Source organism: Myxine glutinosa, chromosome 6 (genome assembly GCF_964187855.1).
Source record: "Myxine glutinosa chromosome 6, kmMyxGlut1.1, whole genome shotgun sequence".
NCBI lineage: Eukaryota > Metazoa > Chordata > Myxini > Myxiniformes > Myxinidae > Myxine > Myxine glutinosa.
In genome coordinates this window covers 134282916-134307844 of record NC_136266.1, presented here as the reverse complement: position 1 = coordinate 134307844, position 24929 = coordinate 134282916, and the positions used below count along the sequence as shown (strand labels likewise).

The following is a 24929-nucleotide window of genomic DNA, read 5'->3' as shown; positions in this document are numbered from 1 at the left end:
ATTGTGTTTTATATGGTAGATATATAACAAGTAAACATTTTCAGATCTACTATATATTCATTATTTTCATTTTGTTTCCCTATAGTTCAACCTTCTTCAATCAGAAATGCAAGCAGTTTATGCAAAGGGCACCGTTTGCAAACCTGGACAGCAGACGGACTGTGCCTCTCTCGAGCCAAGTGAGTTACACTTGAATTCATGCAAAGGCTGGATCAGAGTCTGTTAGATTATAGTCCCTTCTCATAAACCCTCTCCCCTACCCCCCACCAAACCCAAGGTCGTCACCCCTCCCCCCTACAAACCCCAAGTCCTAAACTCACCTTCTCGCCCCGCTGCCAAAGCTTCCACCCCCTGTCGACCCCACACCTCAAACTCTCTGTCCTCCCCTCTCCTTTCTTTGCAACCCTCTCCTGCCCCGGTCCCACCTCCCACCCCAAGCCTCAACACCTAACTCTCTGTTCGCTCTCTGCCCCTCAAACCACAACTGTCTGTCCCCGACCCTCCCAACTATAAGTCCTCAATCATCCCCATCTCCCAAATCTCTGCCCCACCACCCCAACTGTCGACACCTCCCACTCTCTTCTTCACGTCCACAACACCCCAATTTTTTATTGTCCATATGAAACACGGAAATTTTACATTCACTGACAATTCAATTAAAAAAGGATGCTTCAAATCATTTTCGCATTAGTATTAAACAGGTGAATGAAATTCGGCACAAATGACATTGTAAAACAACAGCGGCACAAAGGCGAAAGAATGGCTGAACGATTCAAACATGCCTGCGTTGTTCCTGTGATGTTCCTCTTTTCATTCGTTAAGAACAATGTTAAAAGTAAATAACAACAGAACATTAAATTCACAATCCCACAAGGTCAACATTTCCCATAATGGGAAAAAATAATATGCAACCCAAACTCATTGAACCAAGACCTTTACAATGAAATTGATTTTATGGTCCATGGTCAAGCAGCTTAAGAGGAAGTTATCAGATAGATGGACAGAAAAACAAACAGAAGAGCGTTTTGTTATCCAGGAAAACGAGAACGGTACTCGGTAGAGAGCAAACTTCTGCCAGGCTGAACAGTTTACGTTTTGTAACAAATGAATACGTCGGATCTGGATCCATACAACAACAACATGCATTTTAAGGCCATTTTCCCTGCTAGAGCGGGGGTTAGCTAGAGCGGGAGCGGATGTGGATCCAGACCTAAACCAAAATCGAATTGGCTTGTTTTTGTCGCCGAACAAACTCATCCACCAAGTTTTGTAATAATCCGCCCACAACTTACAAAAATATGTTGTATAGAGTTTTTGGCCCGATCACTCAATGGTGAAGAATCACTTAATAAATAAATAAATAAAAACTCTTATCTGGATCCATATTCGGATTTTCACCAAAATCGAATTAATTGGTCCTTGAGACACACCAATCCTCTCCACGAAGTTCGTCTGAAGCCGTCCACAACTTTTTGAGATATCCTGTTCACAAACAGACAGACAAACCGACAGCGGTGAAAACATTAACTCCATCCACCTTCAGTGGCGGAGATAATGGAATGTTGGTGTTCCATTTATAATACTGCAGTTCAATAAAAGTGAATAGGAAATAGCACAACTTGGAAAAGTTTCACCGTCCCACTGCTCAACCAAGAGGTGATATACATGCCCTGTGTATGTGATTTGTTTAAACAGCCAATTAAGCTACGGTTGTGAAATTTAAATATCCTCACAAGGAGGGGCTGTGTTGGTATTTTCACAGACATCACATATATCATGGCAACTTCTAGGAGCTACAAGGAGCTGCTGTACTATTGGGAATACTGGCACACAAATGTTGGCCAAGCAGTACGCGACAACTTCACTGAATTTGTAAGCCTCAGCAACAAAGCTGCTGAAATGGATGGTAAGGTGGTATATCAAGGAATGACATCCCTCCTAGTGTGAATTATGAAGATTAACATGACAAGTATGCTTTGGTTTCTTTAACCAATGGCTAAAGGTGACCTGTTGTTACATTTGCATTGCAATTAAGTCGTATTTCGTTCTCTCAATTCGTAAATCGGGCATGTAGTTAATCGGAAAGTGGTAAAATGGGGGCATGAAAGGTCAATGGCGGAGCATTTAGGCCCATGATGTGTTTTCACAGGTTTTGCTGACACAGGAGCATTTTGGCGCTCATTTTACGAGTCAGACTCCTTTACAACTGATCTCGAACGTCTATACAACGAGTTGAAACCACTGTACCTCAACTTACATGCCTATACACGGCGGAAGTTGTACGAAGCATACGGGCCTCAATACGTCAACCTCAGAGGCCCAATTCCAGCACACATCCTGGGTGAGTGTGTATTGCGATAGCAAAAGACCACTTGGCACCCTTTAAGGCTCATATGCTGAGAGTAATAAGTAATATACATTCAAGCTGGCCGTAAGGCATGATCATAGTCAGGGGCAGTCTTAGTGATTCTAGGGCCCTGGGCAAAAGTCCACAAACCCTTTATTCCCACCCAATCCACTCTGAACAAAAATAAAGCGCCCAATTTTTACAATGCATGTCCCTTCAATAATGCACCGGAGTTTTCGATTTGATTTTACGCTCTTCTCCAATAATTCATTAAGAAAATACAGAAAATGTAGAGCTTTTAATAAAAAAAAGAAAATAGATATTGTAAAAAGAATGTAATGTACAGGGGCATTACACTCCTTAGTCATGTCATGAAGGTGTTGGATGGAGGATAAGGAGGAGATCGGAGAAGAGCAGCAGGTGTTCAGAAAGGATAGAGGGACAATGGATGTGATGTTCATGCTGAGACAGATGGTGGAGAAGAGGTTGGAGGTGCGAGGTGAAATGGCATTAAGATTTGTGGATCTGGAGAAGGTCGATGGCACTGTTCCGAGAGAGATGGTGATGACGACACAGATGGATGGGAGTTCCGGAAGCAGAAGTTAGAATGGTGGAAGGGATGTACAATGGAACGAAGGGGAGAGATTTGGTTGGTCCTCGGATATTGGAGGAGTTCAATGTGAACATCGGTTTGAGGCAGGGAAGCGCTCTCAGGCCACTCAGGTTTATCATGGTGATGGAGCTGGTAAGCAGGAAGGTAAACATGAAAGGTATTCGGGAAGGATATTGTATGCAGAAGATCTGGCTGTTGTGGTGGAGAGTAGGTGGGAGATGCAGGAAGTACTGGGGGAGTGGAATGAGGCATTTGAGAAACATGGGCTGAAAATGGGCATGGAGACAACTGAGGTGATTTGGGTTGGGCAGCAGAGAAAATAAATGAATATAAGATTAGAGGGGAAGGATATCACACAGGGAAATAGGTCCGAGTATCTGGGAGGAACAGTGACTGGGGATGGTGAGTCAGAGGCAAATATGTGGATGAGGATTCAGGTGGGGCGAATGCATGGAGGAGGGTGGAGGGAGTAATGACAGCGAGAAATATTTCAAGGAGATTGAAAGGAAAGGTTCTGATGACTTGTGTAACGCCGGCCTACCTTTATGGTCTGGAGGCGCAAATGACAAAAAGACAACAACAGAGGCTGTAGGTTTGTGAGAACAACTGAGTCAGAAGGATTGCGGGAATGAAGAGGGTGGATAGAAGGAGAATGAATTGGTGTGCAGATGAGCTTGCTGGGGAGATTGGTGAAATGCTGGGTGAGATGGGCTGGACGTTTGGTACGAATGGGCGAACAAAGAATGGCAAAGAGAGCGGATAGGTTGAGGGAACAAGGTAGGAGGAAAAGCGGCCACGGTTGAGATGGGAGGATTGTGTGAAGAGGGATTTCAGTAAGGTCGGGGTGGTTGGCTGAGGACAAAGGGGAGTGGAGGAGTATCGTGGTCGAGGCAGGGCAGGAGCTTGGTGCCATCGGACCTCTCCTCTTAAAAAATGGAAGAGGCGGAGAAGAAAAAAAAAAGACTCCAGATTAATTTGGCATATATCTCATTGTGAATGCATTGTTTTAGGCTCAAAAAAACCTACATACTCTGGCTATAACTCGTAATAATTGGGGATAAAACCACCTTTTAGAGGCCATTTTTCCCTGCAAAGCAGGGGTTGGCCTTTTTCGGGGACCATGGTTGTTGTTGTTTTTTGGTCCCCTTATTGAAGCAATGTTTTACGGCCGGATGCCCTTCCTGCCGCAAACCCTGTTTGTCGCCTTTTTACGACACACAGGGAATTACCAGTGAACTGGTACTCAATTTGCCGACCTCAGAAGGGATGTTTACAGGCTGAGTCAACCCCCCTGGCGTTAATTCAGCGATCGACCGGGATTCGAACCCAGGATCCTTGGATTTTATTTTTATTTTATCCTAAGCTGGCACCCTAGCCGCTAGCCCAACACCAGGGATAGTAAGATAGAAACGTTTTTACCTGTTAGCCCTAACATTACCGCTCTGCTGCTTCATTCTCGGTTATACTTTGGTGAAAATTAGTCACTTTTTGTGATCTTTCATGAAATGTCTTTTCTGCTTTTTTGTTTTCGTTTTTCTGCCCCACTTGGGTTATTCCATTTCATTGATTCTATCTAACTTTGCCAAGGTAGACCATAAAATAACGTCAGCTGGAGTGATGACGTTTGCATCAGTTAAAAAAAAAAAACTTTTACGACCGACGAATATCGCTACCTAGCTGAATGAATGTCGACGTGTGGGCATCAAAAATACAACCGTACAAAAAATACAACTAAAAAATTTGTGTGGAATAGCTAATTTGTGAAGGGAAGATAGAGACATGTAGAACTAGTTATTGGAATTTTTTGCTATCAGAGTAAATTGAAATACAGTAGATGAAAACACGATCAGATTTTTCATTCTATACACTGTGGGGTGATGTAATTGATGGATTATCCAGTACGTCATATAGAATATCATCCCTGCTGGTCATTGGGGTCTCCCCGGCATGGGGCCCTGGTCAATTGCCCAGGCTGTCCCATAGCAAAGACCGCCCCTGATCATAGTCCAACATGGTTGCACATTACTGCATTCCACTCCAAAATGCTTTAAATAATACAGCTTCAACAACCTTACATAGATCATGGAAATAAATTAACATAAAACGTAACACGAAATATCATCCTCAGATATTGATTTTAAAAAACATTCGTGTGTGTGTGTGTGTGTGTGTGTGTGTGTGTGTGTGTGTGGTGCATTCAGAAAGTATTCAGACCCCTGCACTTTTTTCACATTTTGATATATTGCAGCTTATGCTGAAATCGTTTAAATTCATTTTTCCCTCATCAATCTGCACTCAATACCCCATAATGACAAAGAGAAAACAAGATTTTAGAAAGTTTTGCAAATTTATTAAAAAGAAAAAACTGAAATATCACATTTACATAAGTATTCATACCCTTTGCTATGACACTTGAAATTTAGCTCAGGTGCCTCCCATTGCTCTTGATCATCTTTGAGATGTTTCTACACCTTGATTGGAGTCCACCTGTGGTAAATTCAATTGATTGGACATGATTTGGAAAGGCACACACCTGTCTATATAAGGTCGCACAGCTGACAATGCATATCAGAGCAAAGACCAAGCCATGAGGTCGAAGGAACTGCCTGCAGAGCTCAGAGACAGGATTGTGTCGAGGCACAGATCTGGGGAAGCCGACAAAAAAATTTCTGCTGCATTGAAGGTTCCCAAGAGCACAGTGACCTCCATAATTCTTAAATGGGAGAAGTTTGTTACAACCAGGACTCTTCCTAGAGCTGGCCGCCCGGCCAAACTGAGCAATCGGGGGAGAAGGGCCTTGGTAAGAGAGGTGACCAAGAACCCGATGGTCACTCTTGCTGAACTCCAGAGATCCTGTGTGGAGATGTGAAGACATGAATGAGTCTCAGACTGTGAGAAACAAGATTCTGTGGGCTTTCATGTGTCTTTCACTGAGGAGAGGCTTCCGTCTGGCCACTCTGCCATAAAGCCCAGATCGGTGGAGTGTTGCAGTGATGGTTGTCCTTCTGGAAGTTTCTCCCATCTCCACACAGGATATATACACACACATATATGTATATATATATATATATATATGTCATGTTTTTGGTGTTCGTGTACTAAACTTAACATAAAATATCAAAAAATGATAATCACTCGATTTGACCATTAAGTAATTTTCAAAACGATTTATTTTTCCACTAAATTGGGTGTCACGGAAAAGCAATGTGATCGAGGAGAAAAGGGAAAAACACTGACAGTTGTACAACAAGCAGGGGAATAAACAAACAGGAAAAGCGAAATAGGAGGAAACACAACAGACCTGAATGTGGATCCACAAGAGCATGTGGCCTAACCAGGAACACACAAACCAGGGACAAAACACATGTGAAGGAATTCAAAGAGATACACAAGTACATAACATCAACAAATTGACACCAACAATTCATAAAAACTTAAATCGGGAATTCTCAGAACAGGAATCCTCAACTTTCAAAAACAGCATCCTCTTTTAGCGTGGGAGTAAAAGACGCCCGACGCGTTCATAATCCGAGTCAATGGTTTATTCCAATCGCGACCAACCAAACCTGCTCGTCCCACTTATAACACTTGTAAGTGTTGTACTTATAAGCGTTATGCTCCACCACTTATAAGTCGCACTTGTGACCCGGTACCGGAAAATCCTCGATAAACCCAAGCTCATGCATACTTACATGCTATAACATGAAAAGAAAAGAAAATATGCTGCTGCATTCTCTTTCCATATCAACTTAAATAATTTGCAACATTAAAGCAATAAATGCAACTTTGTGATTTTTCAGTAATTGCTGTGGAGACAATTGTGTCTTGTCCACAATTCAGTGTGATTTATGCAAATAATATCCTTATCCACCAACCCCTCTCATCCCAGGGAATATGTGGTCACAGACGTGGAATAACATATATGATCTCGTAATTCCTTTTCCAAACAAGGAAATCGTCGATGTAACAAGCACCATGGTTGCCAAGGTGAGCCAATCCCTTAGATCAAGAGAACTTCATCAAACCAACAACAATAGCTCGTCCAACTCCCTTCTGAGCAGGGAAAAAGCTACTGTAGTAAAGTCATGATGAAGCCAAACTCACACTGGGGTTGCTAAAGGTCATTGTGTCAACAATAAAGGTAAATGGTATCTCAAAACTGGAACCACCTTTCGAGGCCATTTTTCCCCGCATAGTAGGGGTTGGCCTTTTTCGGGCACCTTGGTCCCCTTTTTGAAGCAATGTTTTATGGCCGGATGCCCTTCCTGCCACCAGCCCTGTTGGTCCCCAATTGCAACGCACAGGGAATTACCAGCGAACTGGTACTCAATTTGCCGACCTCGGAAGGATGACAGGCTGAGTCAACCCCCCTGGTGTTAATTCAGCGATCGCTTGGGATTACGAACCCAGAATCCTAGGATCCCAAGCCGTACCCTAACCGCTAAGCCAACACCAGGCCTGGTATCTCAAAACTGGCTGGGTGATAAAACCAGGAGAGGAATCTGACTAATAAGGAGATAAAAATGAACAAGTAATTTTTTCAACCAAAGTTGGCTCGTCATTAGGTGCACAAATTGATTCTGCTTTCGTCCATCCCAATGGACGTATATATATATGTTCATATTCCCTTGTCCTTATAGTCCATCCCAATAAAATGGCCTCTGTTTTTTGTACAATTTAAACATTTTTTAATGTAAAAGGATGTAGGGACGTTTCCCCAAAATGTAGGTAAACAAAGTTGGGATGGTCAAAACAAATGATAATGTGAAACCACCCCTACATCTTTCTTTGAATAATGGCTGTCCCTAGAAAAGATCAAATGGGGGAATGAACATAAAAAGTGCTTATTGTTCTGCAATGGTAAAACACATATGCATAGAAAACCAAGAAATCAAAGATGACCTTCTGCACTCCAGCCTCATATTCATCTTTTGATTTCAATTATCCAAATTTCTCGAGCATATAGCAATAATAATAACTTTGATTACACTGTTGCAATACTTATGGAGGGCACTGGATATGGCAGATTCTGACACTGTATAGTGTATATGGCAGATTCTGTCACTGCACATGGCAGATTCTGACACTGTATATGGCAGATTCTGACACTGTATATGGCAGATTCTGACACTGTATTTGGCAGATTCTAAAGATATATGGCATAAGATTGGGGAGGTTGGGACTATACATTTTAAAAGAAGGAAAGCACTTCCAGCCAAAAAGTAAACGAGATCTACTCCACTAATTTGAACAAAAAGCAAGAACAGAGCCGGTCTCAGACGACGTTTCACCCACTTCACAGCAGGCTTCCTCAGTCCAATAGACTCCAGGCTTCCTCAAGCCAATCTATTAGAGGTAAGAAATCTAATCTTAACCCCACCCACTATCAAGAGGTTTTTCCGCATACATTCTTCTCCTAGCTATACTGTCTGTAAATTACATACACTGCCTCCTCAGTCACGTTTAACAAGATGACTTATTCAGACACCTGCCCGAATAAGTCATCTTGTTAAACATGACTGAGGTCCCCGATACATGGCAAGTAACCTACTCAAACCACACAGTCCATGTTGCACATAGCACAGTCTAGCTATAGATACCCTTTCCCCCTCCCTTCCACGTAACAATAGGTAAGAAACAATGGCCCAGTTGCATAAAATTCCCTGGTCCTTAAGGAAAGATTTACCTTAAGGTACACTTTGATTCCTTAGTGAAGGATTTCCTTCAGGGCTGTTGCATAAATAATCCTTAGGAAATCCCAAAGTAAGGATTTCCTTAAGGTTGAGAAAATCCTTCGGAGGCATCGCTATGCTAAGGCATTAAGGCAACCAATCAGATTGGAGATAGGAAGAGGTGTCCGAAAGCAAAAACACATAATGAACACATAATTATAAATGACGCTTGTTATATGTTGCATGGGGAGCATGTGCTTCCAGATGAACGAGGAATGAAATGATTCCTGTGTAAAATTAATTTGATTCTCATTGAGCATCTTATTTGAAATATTGGACCATGCGTCCATGGTCATGACCATGCGTATTGGACCACGGACCATGCGTATTGGACCACGGACCATGCGTATTGGACCACGGACCATGCGTATTGGACCATGCGTATTGGACCACGGACCATGCGTATTGGAACATGCGTCCAAGACGCATGGTGGTCCTATGTGGACCACCATGCGTCTTATTGCAAATATTGGACCATGCGTCCAATGGCCTTGGTCCACACAGGGGATGGACTAACATGTAACAATCACGTAGAGAGAAAAATACAAAAATATAAACGTGACATCTGGTTTAGAGCTGAGTAATGTGTGCAGTAAATGTTTGGAAACTTTCTGAGAATTGTGAAAGTGTGAATTTATGAAAGGAAAATACTTGTGCAAAACAAGCAAAATATTCTGGAAGTCATGAGAGAGTGCAAATTAATGTTGTCCAAGTACTATGCCGCCGCTCACGGCAAGTTTTGAAATGTACAAAAAATGTTCAATTGCAGGAGTTTTGTTCTATCAGCCTCTGGCATAATTGTCCTCTTCATGACCAATTTCCATGAAGAGCACCTTTTGGAAACTCAAAGGTTGGCGGTTAAGGACGGGGTAGGGTGGGGTGGGATGGGTATGGGTGCTCCCTTAACTTTAAGGAATGTTTTAAGGAAAAATGTAAAGAATATTCGCATATATTAATGTTATTCATTCATTCACATGGGAACACGGGAAAGACGCAACAATCCTCAAATTAAGAATGTCCTTAAGGAGAAACTTAAGGAAATATTTAAGTAAATCCTCAAATCTTTCCTGAAGGATGCTTTGTGCAACTGGGCCAATGTCCTTCCACATAATATGTACATATGTATATGTATACACAGTCACATACATACAACACATTCTTTTGATTTTTCTTTGTTGTATGCAGTTAAAAGTTCTCTTCTTTATTTCCTGGACAGAAGTGGAATGCTACCCACATGTTTCATGTGTCGGATGAATTCTTCACTTCCCTCAATCTCATTCCAATGCCACAAGATTTCTGGGATAAATCAATGCTGACAAAGCCTGAGGATGGACGGGATGTGGTTTGTCACGCCTCTGCTTGGGACTTTTACAATCGCAAGGATTTCCGGTGAGTCCAGTAGTATGAAGAGTAAGCCAGTAAGCTGCATAAGAGTAAGATAATTCTGTGGTGCGAATGGTGTGGTGTGGTGGAAATGCGAATGGTTCAGTGGATGTGCAGAGTATCGTTGAGAGAGAGGAAGACAAATGATGAATTGCGAAAGATGATGGGAATAGAGCCTGTGATTGATGCTGTGAAGAGGTACAGGTTGAGATGGTTTGGTCATGTGTTGAGGACATATATATGTATATATTCCGCTCACAAGGTTCAGACATATATATGGTGGCGGCCATCTTGGATTTTGACGTGGCGACCCAATTTTCAATACCTTTCTTCCTTGTGCCTAGGTACACCCACACACCAAATTAGACGTTGCTACTTCGCTTATTTTTCAAGATATGCAGGTTGCAAGGTCAGACATATATATGGTGGCGGCCATCTTGGATTTTGACGTGGCGACCCAATTTTCGATAGCGTTTTCCTTGTGCCTAGATACACCCACACACCAAATTAGAAGTTGCTACTTTGCTTATTTTTCAAGATATGCAGGTTGCAAGGTTCAACCTTGCAAGGTTGCAAGGTTGCAAGGTTGCAAGGAGTATGCATAAGCTGCATAAGAGAAGAGTAAGCCAGTAAGCCAGTCCAGTAGTATGAAGAGCTGCATAAGTTTGCAACTTACTTTCAGTAGTTTGTCTATTGGTTATTTTTGGCTATTGGTTATTATTGGCTATTGGTTATATACAAGTTGAAGATTCAAATCAGTCATGGGAGATGTCAATAAATACACCGCTCTAATGCATAACCACGAGTTTAAACTACATTTACAACAAATATGAAAACTATTTTCATATCACAATGTTAAATATAGAATATATAATGTTAAAAAAAAATGATCCTTATCTTCCAATGGTAAAAAATTCTTCAAAAAATTCCTGGATCCGGAATAATATCCTGAGCTTCACCAAAAACTAATCAATTCTTCCTTATCCCAAGGGTAATCATCCCACCAACTTTCATCCAAATCCGTTCAGGACTTTTCCAGATATCTTGTTCACAAACACACGAACACACACACACACACACACACACACGGACGGACACGATTCAATGCATTACTCCCTGGTGTAACTCCCTGGTAGTGGGAGTAACTAGAACGGCACAATGGAGAGAGCATACCTCCGCCTGGTGAACAGTTTGTTTTGTATCCCACTGACAGGTCGGATCTGGATTCGGACCTGAACCAAAACCTAATTGGCTTGTTCTTGTCACCAAACAAACTGGTCTACCAAGTTTATTCATAACTCGTCCATAACTTTTTTTAAATATCATGTTATATATCGCTTTTCACCCGATCTCTCAATGGTGAAGAATCACTTAAAAATTAAATAATTCTCATATCCGAATCCATATTCAGATCTTCACCAAAATCGAAAAGGTTTGTCCTTGTCACACACCCAACCTCTCCACCAAGTTTCGTCCAAATCCGTCAATAACCTTTTGAGATATCCTGCTATATGTCTGTTTTGGCCCCATCACCCAATGGTGAAGAATCACTTAAAAATTCTCGTAGCCGGATACAAATCCGGATCTTCACCAAAATCTAATCATTTCGTCCTTGTCATATACACTACCTCTCTGCCAAATTCCGTCCGAATCCGTCCACAACGTTTTGAGATATTTTGTTCACGAACAGACACACAGACAGACAGGCAGGCGTGAAAACATAACCTCAATCCACCTTTGGTGGCGGACGTAATAAATACACTGTTCGGATCCTATCTATCTAATCTTATTCATTCACATGGGAACACGGGACAGACACAGCACAAGATTAATGAGACAGATTGGAGATTGAAAGCTGAGCCTTAAGGTATTTTCCGTTACCTGAAATAACACTCACCTGAAAGGCAAGACACCCGGGGTGTGTTCATTTACCAAGCAGCTACCGAGCGCTTGCTAAGCCAGCTGTTCTTTATCAAAGGTTTGAAATGGAGGGCTTGCTTGAGTGCCAAAAACACTTGGCAAGCACTTTATAAGAAACTTGGTAACTGAACACACCCCTGATGGTCTTGATGATCTACTGTAAGCCTAGATCTATTGTATCTATACAGTCACGTGAAAAAGTAAGTACACCCCATGTAAAGTTTTGACTTTTTCAACATATTTCAACATACAGCTATTTGATCTTCATTTCAACAATATTGATAGATAAAGGTGATATAATATAACAAATATCATGAAACATTTACATTTTGTAAATGCAAATTTCGCATGTGGAAAAAGTAAGTACAGCTTGGCTCTAATAGGTGGGATTGCCCCCTTTGGCAGAAACAACCTCAAGTAGGCGTTTCTTATGACTGTCTACAGGTCTCTGACATCGACTGGGAGAAATTTTTGCCAACTCCTCCATGCAGAATTCTTTCAGCTGTGCGATGTTTGAGGGGTTTCTTGCATGCACAGCTCATTTCAAATCCCCCCACAACATCTCGATGGGATTTAGATCCGGGCTTTGACTTGGCCATTCCAGAACCCTCCATTTCTTTCTTTTCAGCCATTCCTTGGTGGATTTACTGGTATGTTTAGGGTCATTGTCATGTTGCAAGGTCCACCTTCGGTTGAGCTTCAACTTTCCAACTGATGGCCTCACATTATCCTCAAGCACCCTCTGGTACAATGAAGAATTCATAGTGGATTATATGATGGTGCGCTGCCCAGGCCCTGATGCAGCAAAGCTGCCCCAAACCATAATATTTCCACCACCATGCTTTACAGTTGGTATCAGGTTCTTGTGGTCAAATGCTGTCTTTGGTTTTCGCCAAACATGTCTTCTGGTACTGTGGCCAAATAGCTCTACCTTTGTTCTTTGACTCATCTGTCCAGAGCACATTGTTCCAGAAGTGCTGGTCTTTGCCGAGGTGTTCATTGGCAAACTTTAGTCTTGCCCTGATGTTCTTTCTGGACAGCAAAGGTTTCCTCCTGGCACACCTCCCATGTAGATCGAATTTGTGCAGCCACTTTCTCATTGTAGACTCATGCACTTTGACATCAACAGTGGCAAGAGCTACCTGTAGGTCCCGTGATGACATTCTGGGGTTCTTAGAGACTTCTTTCAGCATCTTGCGGTCTGCTCTCGGGCTGAACTTGCTGGGGCGGCCTGGCCTGAACAAGTTGGCAGTTGTTTGGAATCTTCTCCACTTGTAGGTGATCTTCCGGACAGTCGAATGATTGATTCCAAATTGTTTGGAGATCTTTGTAAATCCCTTCCCAGATTCGTAGGCATCTATAACCTTCTTTCTGAAGGCCTCAGAGAGCTCTTTTGATCTTGGCATGGTGACGCCGCACACTTCAACAACAAAGAGCAAACCAAACTAAATGTCTGAGGTTTAAATAAGACAGGTTCCTCCAAGATCCTCTCTAACGATGTTCTAATCATTTGCACCTGAGCTGGTGCACCTGATTCTTATTTTAGGTATTTGAAGTGGTGATAAATGTAGGGGTGTACTTACTTTTTCCACATGCGAAATTTGCATTTATGTTTATTTAAATTATACAATGGACTACAAAATGTAAATGCTTCATGATATTTGTTATATTATATCACCTTTATCTCTCAATATTGTTGAAATGAAGATCAAATAGCTGTATGTTGAAATATGTTGAAAAAGTCAAAACTTTACATGGGGTGTACTTACTTTTTCACGTGACTGTATCGTGCAGAGAGAACTAGAAAGGGCAATCAGAGATTGCAAACCCTCGCCAGGACGTGTTTTCAGTGGTTTTTAAGGCTTTTGTGTTAAAACAAATATGGCGGCCGAACCACGTGACCGATGATGTCAGCATTTATCCCTCGATGATGCTCAAGAAATTTCATCTTCATCAGATGAAGTTTTGTACTTGTCGAATTATGATGTCATAATGGAGGCACCTATGACATCATCATTAACATATGTTATTCCACATGGAGAGTTATTTTTAATGAGCCAGGTCTTAATTTTTTCTATGCAGTGCTTTCGGTGTTATAGAGGTGCAATTTTTTTCGGGTTTTCTAAGATGGCGGCCTACCACGTGACCTATGACGTCATAATTATCATTAAAAAAATTATACAGGTGGAGTTGCACCTATGTTGAGGTGAAAAAAATAGAAAATCATATTTATTCTCTGCGGACAAACAGACAAACGGACTCAAATGCAATACCCTCTCCTCAGGAGGGTAATATTAACATGATCCTTCCTGTCATTCCTGTACAGAGTGTGTGCACCAGTTGCCTGAAACCTGACCCAGTCTGTCCGTCAGACTCGTAATTGATATTGAACCAAACCATGAAGACCCTCGGAGATTAATTGTATAATAAATACCTTCAACATCAAGGATGAGGGAGTTAAGTGGACAGACGAGGCGAAAATATATATTTTGCCTCGCAGGTTGTGACCACAGGGCGGTCATTCTTGTTATTGGAACAAAAATTCTCAGGCCATGCTATCAGCTTGCTAGTCCAATATTTAGTGAAAACAACTCTTTTGTGTTACAAAATACAAACGTTATTGTTAATGTCCAATTTTTCTCTCAGCATCAAGATGTGCACAGTGGTCAACATGGAGGATCTGTTCACCATACACCACGAAATGGGTCACATACAATACTATTTGCAGTACAAGGACCAGCCGGTGCCATTCCGCAACGGAGCAAATCCTGGTTTTCATGAGGCCATTGGAGATGTGCTCGCACTTTCTGTTTCTACCCCCAAGCATCTCAAAGAGATTGGGCTGCTGGAAAAGGTTGAGGATGACGAAGGTGCCGCCATTGCAGCTTTAAGACACAATATTGCTCTAGAATACACATGATAAATATCATGATAAATTATACATCATTATGTTGCACTTGCATTGCCAAATGCATCTATCACAGAGCAGGCTGGACATGGGTTGGAACTAGAAAGCATCTGAAAATGCAAAGCCTGTCCGCATCCGTTTGTAGTCAGATGTCTCTTCTTCTTCTGAATGCTCAAATAACAAAAACAGTTTTAAAAAATACAAAATGAAAATTGATGATTTTATGCAGCCTTGACCTTTGAGCTAAAAAAAACCCCCCCGGCTTCTAGCTTTTGATTGGTGAACCAATTATGTGACCCAAAATGCAAATTATTAAAATTCCAGGTCAATTGGATGAAAATTGAAGATTTTATGCAACCTTGACCTTTGACCTGTTGATCTAAAAAAAACAATCGACTCCTACCTTTTGATTAGTAAACCAATTCAGTGACCCGATTTGCAAATTCTTTGAATTTCAGGTCAATCGCGTGAAAATTGGAGATTTTATGCAATTTTGACATTTGACCTTTTGATCAAAAAAAACAATCGGCTTGTAACTTTTGATTGTTGAACCAATTCAACTGTCTCCAGAACTGCCTCCAGAAACAAACACAATATGCAAATTCTTAAAATTTCAGGTCAATAGGATGAAAATTTAAGATTTTATGTGATGCTAACCATTGACCTTTTGACCAAATTATTAATTTGCCTTCTCCATATAATCATAATAAAGATTTGTTGAAAATTTGATGACAAAACTCGAATGGTAAATTTAAATTTCAGGTCAATTCGATGAAAATTGGTGGTTTCATGTGATGCTGACCTTTAACCTTTTGACCTTTTGACAAAATTATGAATTTGTATTCTCTGTATTATCATAAGAAAGCTTTGGTGAAAATTTGATGACAAAATTCAAATGGTAAAAAAGTTACAGCCCAGACAGACACACACACAGACAGACAGACAGACACAGAGAAGTGATTACAAAACCCCTTCTCCTGCTATGCAGGGGATGGACTGACAAGTCCTTAAGGGGCCTATATCTCCTATGTTATAAAAGTCAAAATTTTCAGTTTCCAGATTAATCCTTTCCATGCATTATTTCACACTGTGTCAAAGTGCATCCTCTCAAATTAAATTCAACATTGTTTTTCTTGCAGAATCTACCATAAACTACCTTATCAACATGGCTCTCCAGAAAATAGCCTTTTTACCATTCGGTTATCTCATTGACCTGTGGAGATGGAAGGTATTTAATGGAAAGACAACACCTGAGAATTACAATGCAGACTGGTGGTACCTGCGGTAAGAATCCCAAGCTCAATTCAATCCAACAGATTGTTATTCGTGAAGTTTGTATAACTTGGTCAGCAGGGAAAAGAGGGAGAGGGGAGTGAGTGATAGAGGTAAGAAGCAAATAGGGCTGGACAAAGCGAGACTGAGACATTAGTTATTGGTTCATTTCCAAAGCTGAAAATATTATCTGGTCTCTTTTTACCTGTGTCTTGCCAGGCACCATAAGGAGTTTATAAAGAATATATTGATAGCTCACGGGTACTTTAACAACAATTATTAGTATTCCCATCTATCACATCTTTCATCACCCTTCAGAAATAATGAACTATCAGTAAAAAGCCTGTCAAAAATGACGGCTTGGAACAGTTTATTCGACGGCGCAGCCTCGTGAGCGTGCCAAAGTCTGAAGCCTCGGCCTAGTGTCAGGTGTGCTTATATCTTCTTTATTTATCAGACATCCTTCTGGTGTAAATGAACACTCGTTTTACTCTGCACGAATTGGCAATTGCACATAATATGCAGCGAATTTCACCTCCATGCGCCTTGTATTTATTGTAATTTTAAAAAACGCTTCTGTACACCGCCCTTGAGGCTTGGTTTGCAAGCCACCGTCTACAATTACAATAGGAGAGACGTAATTACTTTTTTATATGAAATGTATTTCGAGTTTGTTTTATCCTCAAAAATAGACCGTAGTGAACACACATTCGTGTTAAAAGATTGGCCTTTAATACCTACCCTTATGAAGGAGGACAAACATCTGTACAAACACAGAAACTGACTGTTTTATATTCGGATGATCAACTTAATCACTCAGAGCCATTAGTTTAGACACATGCAGTATTTTAATTTAATTAAATAATCTAATTTTTTTGTTGTTGCCGAGTGTAATGCAGTAATATCCTTTGTCATATCATTATGGATGTTAGGAAAGTTTATCATTGAGGTGTTGTAAAGGTTTATGAAAAGAATGGGCCAGCTCCAAAGAAAGCACGCAAGTGCATTGTAGCTTTGTACAGTGAAGAGGGTTATTACTTATTATATTCTACAGAAGCCAAATTGATGGTTACAGAGGCTTAGACAAGAGTCCCAAGAAGAAGTCAGGACAATGTAAGTCAAAATGAATGGCTCACAAAGTACTGGCAACTTTGAGATATTAATCATACAAGATCGCTGCATTAAGATTGCCAAAATATCCAACTTCAGAAGGCATCATTTTCACCATTATCCAGAACCCTTTAGGTATGTCCAAAGTCTAGGCAAGACATGGGTAACACAAACAATCTTGGCAATGGGTGACATAATGGTGCGCGTTTTTAGAACTGTTGAATGCAGACCCAGCTGACTTTAAGCACTCGTCTGGTAACTGCTGACTAATTGTGATATCATCACAAGGATTCTGAAATAAAATTCGAATCCATGCAAATGAAAGCCCATATGAGAACACCGCACTCAAATAAATTTAACATCCAACCTTCAGCTAACACGATAATTGCTTTGAGTTTCTGGGATACTCAGTGAACCGTGCCGATTGACTATACAACTCACAACTCCAATAAGAAGGGAATATTATATCAGCATTGTGAAAAACATTGCGGAGACCCACCTACGTTGCCAACAATTTGGCAAACCAACAAAGCAACTGAGACATGGCTGATGGAGCATTCTGAAAACTTTGAATTGTTGTGAGTATGTGGCCCCAATAACATTTTGAGCACCCTTCCCAACTTTAGACATTGTTCAACGTTTAGTGGAGACAGTTTGTTACATAAAGCATTGTCTCGGACAATACAAGCTGGGAAAAGTCTTTAATTGGATTTTTAACTCATATGGTGTCGAATGAATATCCTGGTGTTGCCTGGTGTTGGCTTAGCGGTTAGGGTGCTGGCTTGGGATCCTAGGATCCTGGGTTCCAATCCCGGTCGATTGCTGAATTAACGCCAGGGGGGTTGACTCAGCCTGTCATCCTTCGGAGGTCGGCAAATTGAGTACCAGCTTGCTGGGATGAATGATCACGGTGTGTACCCCGATTTAGAATAGGTACACCGTATCCCTGCGCATCCTAAGAGCGTGACCAAGGGTTGGTGTCAGGAAGGGCATCCGGCCATAAAAACATTGCCTCAAACAGGGAACCATGATTGTCATGGGGCCCGCAAGGCTAACCCCTGCTCTAGCGGGGAAAATGGCCTTTAAACGATCATTCATTCATTCATTTATATGGTGTCGAATGACACAAGGAAGACTTCTGAATTGTAAAGTTTCTGTCTAAAGTTGCAGAGAATTTCCTCTTAAAAGATTAAAAAAAAAAAAACTTTTATTACTCAAGGTAGAAATCAAGACAGTGTTTAGTGACTAACTTTTTGCCATTAGTTATTCAAAAGAGCAAGTTTTTTGGTGTAACATCTATGTTAATATTCTTGAATTTTATCTGAGCTTTGATGGTGAGGATTCTTGAATATCATTAAATTCACAACTTTTTTTTTTACAGTTAACGACTGTTTTGTTGAGCTTTAAAAAAATCCATGCTTCTGATATTTTATCAAAACTTCGTGTATATTTTTGAACAAAAAGTAATAATAAAACTGATAATTTTGCCCGAATATAAGAAAACAATTTCAAATGATATATTTATCTCTTCATAAGTAATACAATGGTGTTTGTCTGTCCAGTTTCAGATCCCCTCTCTCACCGCTTCGCATGTCACCAATTTTGTATGCATAATTTACAATATTCCAATTCAGCTTATGGCATCTAAATTTGATTCCAACTTTTATTCTGTTCACCCAGGTGAAAAATATCCTTATCACAGTGTTTGCTTTGCTAGATTATGTCACGCGTGGCATTCAGGCAGGCAGTCCTTCAAGGCATTGTTGTTGTTGTCTTAATGTATTCCATTCATCATGAGATTGTTGTTGTTCTATGGCCCTCCCATACTATCCAAGCCTTTCCATCATATAACCTGTCGTTGATGTGTATATCTGCTGGTATAATTAAAAAAGAAAGAATGGCAATACCCTTTATGGTCTGTTCCATTGTGACAACTAGCTGTGGCTCTTCCACAGGACCAAGTACCAGGGAATTTGTCCAGGAGTTCTACGGTCAGATAAAGACTTTGATGCCGGTGCAAAGTATCACGTCCCAGGAAATACTCCTTACATCAGGTACTTTTCCACCCCCTATCAAATTCCGTATACATTTTGTTTTGTCTTTATTTTTTTGTTCATCGCCAGTTAAGAGGAGAAGCGATAAGAGTGCGATGGAAAAGGTGAACCTGAATTATGTCTTGGATTTCTCAGGTACTTCGTCAGCTATGTGATACAGTTCCAATTCCACAAAGCATTGTGTAATGCCTCTGGACACACAGGCCCACTGCATAAATGTGATATTTACAAGTCCACTACAGCTGGAAACCTGCTCGCGTAAGTCAGAGGGAATACCCCGATGCTTTATTGCTATTTACTTTGTACTGTAGTTTGCATGATGAACAGAAAATGTGGGAAGTAATGCAAGCTACTGAAGTAGTCACTGATTGGAAAATCCTTTTTGATCATGTAAACAAAGTGAATGGTTGGAAATACCAAAAAGAGTGATGCTCATTTAAATCTCATCTTCTTCACGTTTATGTGCCATAGGAAAGCTCTGCAAAAGGGTTCCAGCCGACCATGGCCTGAAGTTCTTCAAGAAATAACGGGAACGGCTTCCATGAGCGCAAAGCCTCTTATGGAGTATTTTGAACCAATAACACAATGGCTTAAGGAACAGAATCAGAAAAACAACGACACGCTGGGCTGGCCAGAATATTCCTGGACGCCGCCCATTCCGGATGGTTATCCTGTAGATATTGGTACCAAATAGTATTGGATTTCCTGTAACTTCATCATAATTGTAAGAGCAGTATTAAAAGGCCAAGGACAAGTTGATTAGCTAAGCGGAAATAAACCGTGGTTAGCTCAGTACTCCTATTGGCTATTACATATTTTTACACAAAATGAAATTACTTAGCATACTTGTTTGTGTAAACTGTTACCCTCTGTTGATGCAGGAAGTGTTTGAAGTTTGTGTTTGAACACCCATGAATAAAAAAAAGTTTGGCAATTATTGTGAAAGTTCTCTTCGATAAAATGTTGTTTTTTTTACTTGATATTCTGAATAAATGAACTCATAATGGAGATAAAGTTATTGCGAGATATTGTATTTTATATTTATCTTACTGTGCATAAGATACATGTGTTACTGCCTGTGTCTGCATCTATGTCGATCTTTTTTTTTTCTATTTCTCTTTCTTTATTTTGAAAGATAATTAAGCTAGTGTTGGAATTCAATGTTACATTGTCTTTATCTCCATCCCTTCCCACCATCCTCAAAACATCCCCCAATCCTCACCACCATGACCTATTCCCAGATAAAATTACTGACATAAAGGAGACAGAAGAATTCCTCGCCCAATTCAACACCACAGCGGAGGAAATAATATACAAATACAGTGATGCATATTGGACATACAACACAAACATCACGGATTACAATGACCAGCTGCAGGTATGACCTTTTAGATCCTCATTTGGATTTCTATATCCTCAGCTGCTGTACACAAACGACTATTTGAGAAACAAACATGGCTTCAGAGCCTCGTTGTTTGTCTTCTTTCCTCATAGACATTTGATCGTTAAGATTGCTTATTTTTCAGCAGCAGCTACAACTAAATCATGATGTAAATGGTGCGATTGTGAGCAAAGATACAACTGCACGAGGCAAACTCTCTACATTGGCAATGCAATGTGCTTTGAGCACCCACCTAGCCATTGTGGTCACCTTAGCCTGGCAGTATTGGTAACCACATTATACAGTTGCGATTGCATTTATCATTGTTTTCATATTTTTCAATGGGTGTGCACCGCCACAGCAAAAAGCATACCAGCAGTGGGCAAACAATACGAAAGAGTATGGGCTCCGCACTCAGCAGTTTGACAAGGGCGCCTTTCAGGACGAGAGCATCCGGAGGCAATTGGAGAAGATAAGCCTCATTGGCAGTGCAGCCCTGCCTAATGCGGATCTCAAGGAGGTGAATACGGGTCAAAAAAAAACTTGATGGTGTGGCATCATTTTATCCATGATTTTGCTATAAAAATTTTCATATATTTGCCATCAATAGTGCTCATTTTGAATACAAAATCAACACTCGGGGAAGAATGAGGCGATAGTAACACACTGACAGTGCGGCAGTGGCACAACAGGTGAATGGAACACACAAAAGAATGCACAAACTTAAAAAGGAGAAAGAGGAGGATAGGAAAGATAGTAATCTGCAAGTAAAAGGGGAAGTGTAGGGAAATGGGAATTTAGTGGAAAATATGGCGGGGTGGGTGTGGAGAATGACCTGAGTTGGTGGTGAATTGCCAACTTGAAACCTTGGAAGGAAGAGAGGAGTGGATTGAATCAGTAAGCGAAAGAAAGTGACAAAAGTGGGGTCAAAGAGAAACAATTAAAGAAGTGGAAGTGAGCAGTCAAACTGTACATTGAGAGTTTCACAAGGAAAGGGTTACTGGAAGAGCATGTGCATTGTGCATCCTGGAGGAACTGGAGAAGCTCAGAGGGATGAAAGAACAGAGGGAACAAAATGAAATGAAATACAAATTGTAAAAAAAAAACCAAAAAACAGATGACCACCTTGTCAGGGATGAGAGAGAGAGCAGGAGGTATTTTGTTTCTGCTTCTATGTGGGAGATGCCAATGATGTGGAGAGCTTTAGATTCCAGGAGAGAAAGAGAGGAGTAAAGAAGGGGGTGCCCATGTATAAGGGAAAGCATATTCCAATGAACTACGAACAAAAGCTTTGTAAGCTGAGTAGTTCTGCTTTTTCAAGGAATGATTGGTAGAACAAAGGATTTGTAGGTTGAGTAGTCCTGCTTTTTCAAGGAATGATTGGTAGAACAAAGGATTTGTAGGTTGAGTAGTTCTGCTTTTTCAAGGAATGATTGGTAGAACAAAGGATTTGTAGGTTGAGTAGTTCTACTTTTTCAAGGAATGATTGGTAGAACAAAGGATTTGTAGGCTGAGTAGTTCTGAGAGTTGCAACTATGGAGGATGCGCAGTATCCTGACTTTGAAGGTCAGCTTTGATTAATGGTCTGGTCTTGAAAAGTCATGGCTGATGTTAAGGTCCAGAAGATCAGGAAACTGAACCCTTTTCAGTGGATGAACACCTCAAAAGAAATAGAAAGCATAGGGGCAATACTCTTGGCGCTCACCTGGTAGAATAAACAGTATACTGCACTGAATAAGGGTATTTTAAACCAATTTCAATGTTTGCTAGAAGACAGGGCAGCATGTGGAATCAGATACTAGCATACTAGCATAATCATAAGACTTCAAACAAACAAAAAATACCTATTTTTTCATACTTTTACGTAAAAGATACCTAAAAAAAAAACCCCCCACCCCCTTCTGCCCTGTGTACTTTTTGAGATCGCAATTTTTCCAATGCCGTGAACAAACGTTGGTACATCACGGGTGATGAAGGTTGTGGTTAAATTTCATCGAAATTGCATGGGTAGTTTCTGAGAAGAAAGCAAACACCTATTTTGTAGTTTCAGAGGAAAAAGCTAATTCCTATTTTGGGGGGTCAAACCTGGATCCACTTTGACCCCCGGTAGACCCCCTTAGATCCCGATTTTTTTTTTAATGCCGTGAACAAACTTTAGTCACAACACAACAAATATCATTTGTACCAAATTTGGTCGCAATACCATCAGCGGTTTCATAGAAGTTTCATGTGTTTACGGACGGACGGAGACGACGCCATCGCATAAGCTCCCCTGAACTTCATTCCAGATGATCTAAAAAGCACTTCTAAACTAAAAGCAAAAACAACTACCAACAGAAAACAAAGACGTTTCAGATTATAATGCCTCCTCAGGAAGTGCATCCGTTGCATCATCTCAGGAGTTTACTTTCAGAGTGTGGGTCATTTATCACTCTAATTCCATTCGTCAGTCACACTACATGTTCATGTATTTTCCCATAACAGTGCCTTGTCAATATGTGCAAGATTATACAACCAACTGGGGCCAATAGGACTTTTGGCATAACTAGTGCTCGTTTTCTAATTAAGAACATATAGTACTCTTTAAAACCACAACATCACTAATGAGAGGCAGTAATTGATAAAGATGGAGGATCCTAAACACTAGAAATTGTTACCTCACCAGCAAAGTGAAATGTGGGGTTTAGCAATTGGTTCAATCGGTCTGTCTGTCTGTTTACAGACATCAGTTTATGATCGGGGAACAATTTGTTTTCAATTCAAATATATATTTTGAACACTGCAGATAACTAATCGGTACATGAATCGGAACACAAACCTGCAGTTTTGCAGTATTTTGGCTCTGAATTTGGCAAATTGTTCAGAATCTTACTTCGAGCACATATGCGCAAGGTATTGTTTTTACTCTGTCTGCCTGTCTGGCAGTCAAACAAAATTGAAAATCATTCCAAACAGGAAATGTACTGTTTTTAGGATTCGTACAGGACAAAAACAACAGGCATGAATAACTATTTTAACGTGTTAAATAAGGTGGTGTAAAAGAGGGTGCGTCAACGGCGGTAAAACCCTGAAAAAATTTGTTTTGTTTTCCTTCAGCCTACCTTTATTTTTTTTCAATTGAATGATATCCTTTAATATACTTGAACACTCTAGGCCACAAATTGCCTTCTTGGCACTTCCAAAACCCTCCGGTTTTGTAATACTTTGGACAAAATATTATGCCATTTTACGCCATCTTGACCAATCAAATTTGTTGCTCGCGCTATCAGTGGTGAGGAATATCGAGATTCAGACAGAATTGTGGCTTGTAGGAAATATAGATCATGTTCGGAAAGGCAAAGCAAGACAAAAATTTTACTGCCACAGATTTCCCATGCCCTTTTTCTTAAAATTATGTGGGGTAAGGTGTTCTATGAACTCTCTAGTTTATTTAGGGAGATTGAGGCCTAGGAAAGGAGTTGAATAAAAGAACAGTGACACTGACACAACAATAGAGCTTCCATGCAATGGAAGAAAGAGAAATTAATAAGTTACAAACATATAGGCAGCATGAGGAGGGCCAGCCATGCAGGCAGGACAAGTGAAGCAACCCATCCCATCCCCCCCAGTCCAAAGAGCTCCAGCAACTGAGCTCCACTAGATGTTGATTGCAGATTGCAGAAGTAATCTGGATCAATTGTTAGCCACATGGTAGCTATGTAAGGGCAGAGTAAGTATGTGGGACTAGGAAGCAATGGATGATATTCCAGTTGATTGACCAGCCTCATACTATCCCCAAATTAGTGGTAGAGGTTGTAGCTGCAGCTTGCCTACTATTGATGTGAGAGGCTTTCCAGCAAAGAGTAGAGTCATCCAGAAAGTGATGTACAAGGTATTACAATGAAGCGTGAAGTCCTTGTTGTAAATTAGGAAGAGGGTATGTCTCAGGACATTGCGTTTAGGGATACCAGCCTCTAAGGAAATAACTGAAGATAACTCCATCAAGTACTACATATTGCTTGAAAATGATGACATTCCACCAGTTATTCAAGGAGAAGACCGTGGATACCCTTGGCAGAGGGTTGACTTTCAGGGCTGGGTGCCAGATGGTGTGAAATGCTAGGGAGATGCTTATATTTAACTGCTTTGACCTCTTGTGTGAGGTTTAAAGTGCCTACCTGTTAATGAGTTAGCAGGAGTATATTGAAAATGGAGTGACTAGGATCAGAT

At 40.7% G+C, this 24929-nt stretch overlaps 1 protein-coding gene across 4 annotated transcripts in view; it reads left to right on the top strand.

The window, feature by feature from the left end:
• The window catches only part of ACE (angiotensin I converting enzyme), a 149408-nt gene that overhangs the window by 56115 nt on the left and 68364 nt on the right, over window positions 1–24929 (top strand). For all 4 annotated transcript variants that reach the window (XR_013623864.1, XM_068121109.2, XM_068121110.2 and 1 more), the window contains 12 exons: window positions 86–179; window positions 1763–1906; window positions 2150–2341; window positions 6850–6947; window positions 9909–10081; window positions 14642–14865; window positions 16043–16187; window positions 19241–19339; window positions 19475–19597; window positions 19811–20022; window positions 20581–20717; window positions 21082–21240. Coding sequence is in view for 3 of the 4 variants with exons in the window: in XM_068121109.2 (XP_067977210.2) it covers window positions 86–179; window positions 1763–1906; window positions 2150–2341; window positions 6850–6947; window positions 9909–10081; window positions 14642–14865; window positions 16043–16187; window positions 19241–19339; window positions 19475–19597; window positions 19811–20022; window positions 20581–20717; window positions 21082–21240 (1800 nt within the window). In the remaining variant the exon portion in view is untranslated. The remainder of the gene's footprint in view (window positions 1–85; window positions 180–1762; window positions 1907–2149; window positions 2342–6849; window positions 6948–9908; window positions 10082–14641; window positions 14866–16042; window positions 16188–19240; window positions 19340–19474; window positions 19598–19810; window positions 20023–20580; window positions 20718–21081; window positions 21241–24929) is intronic.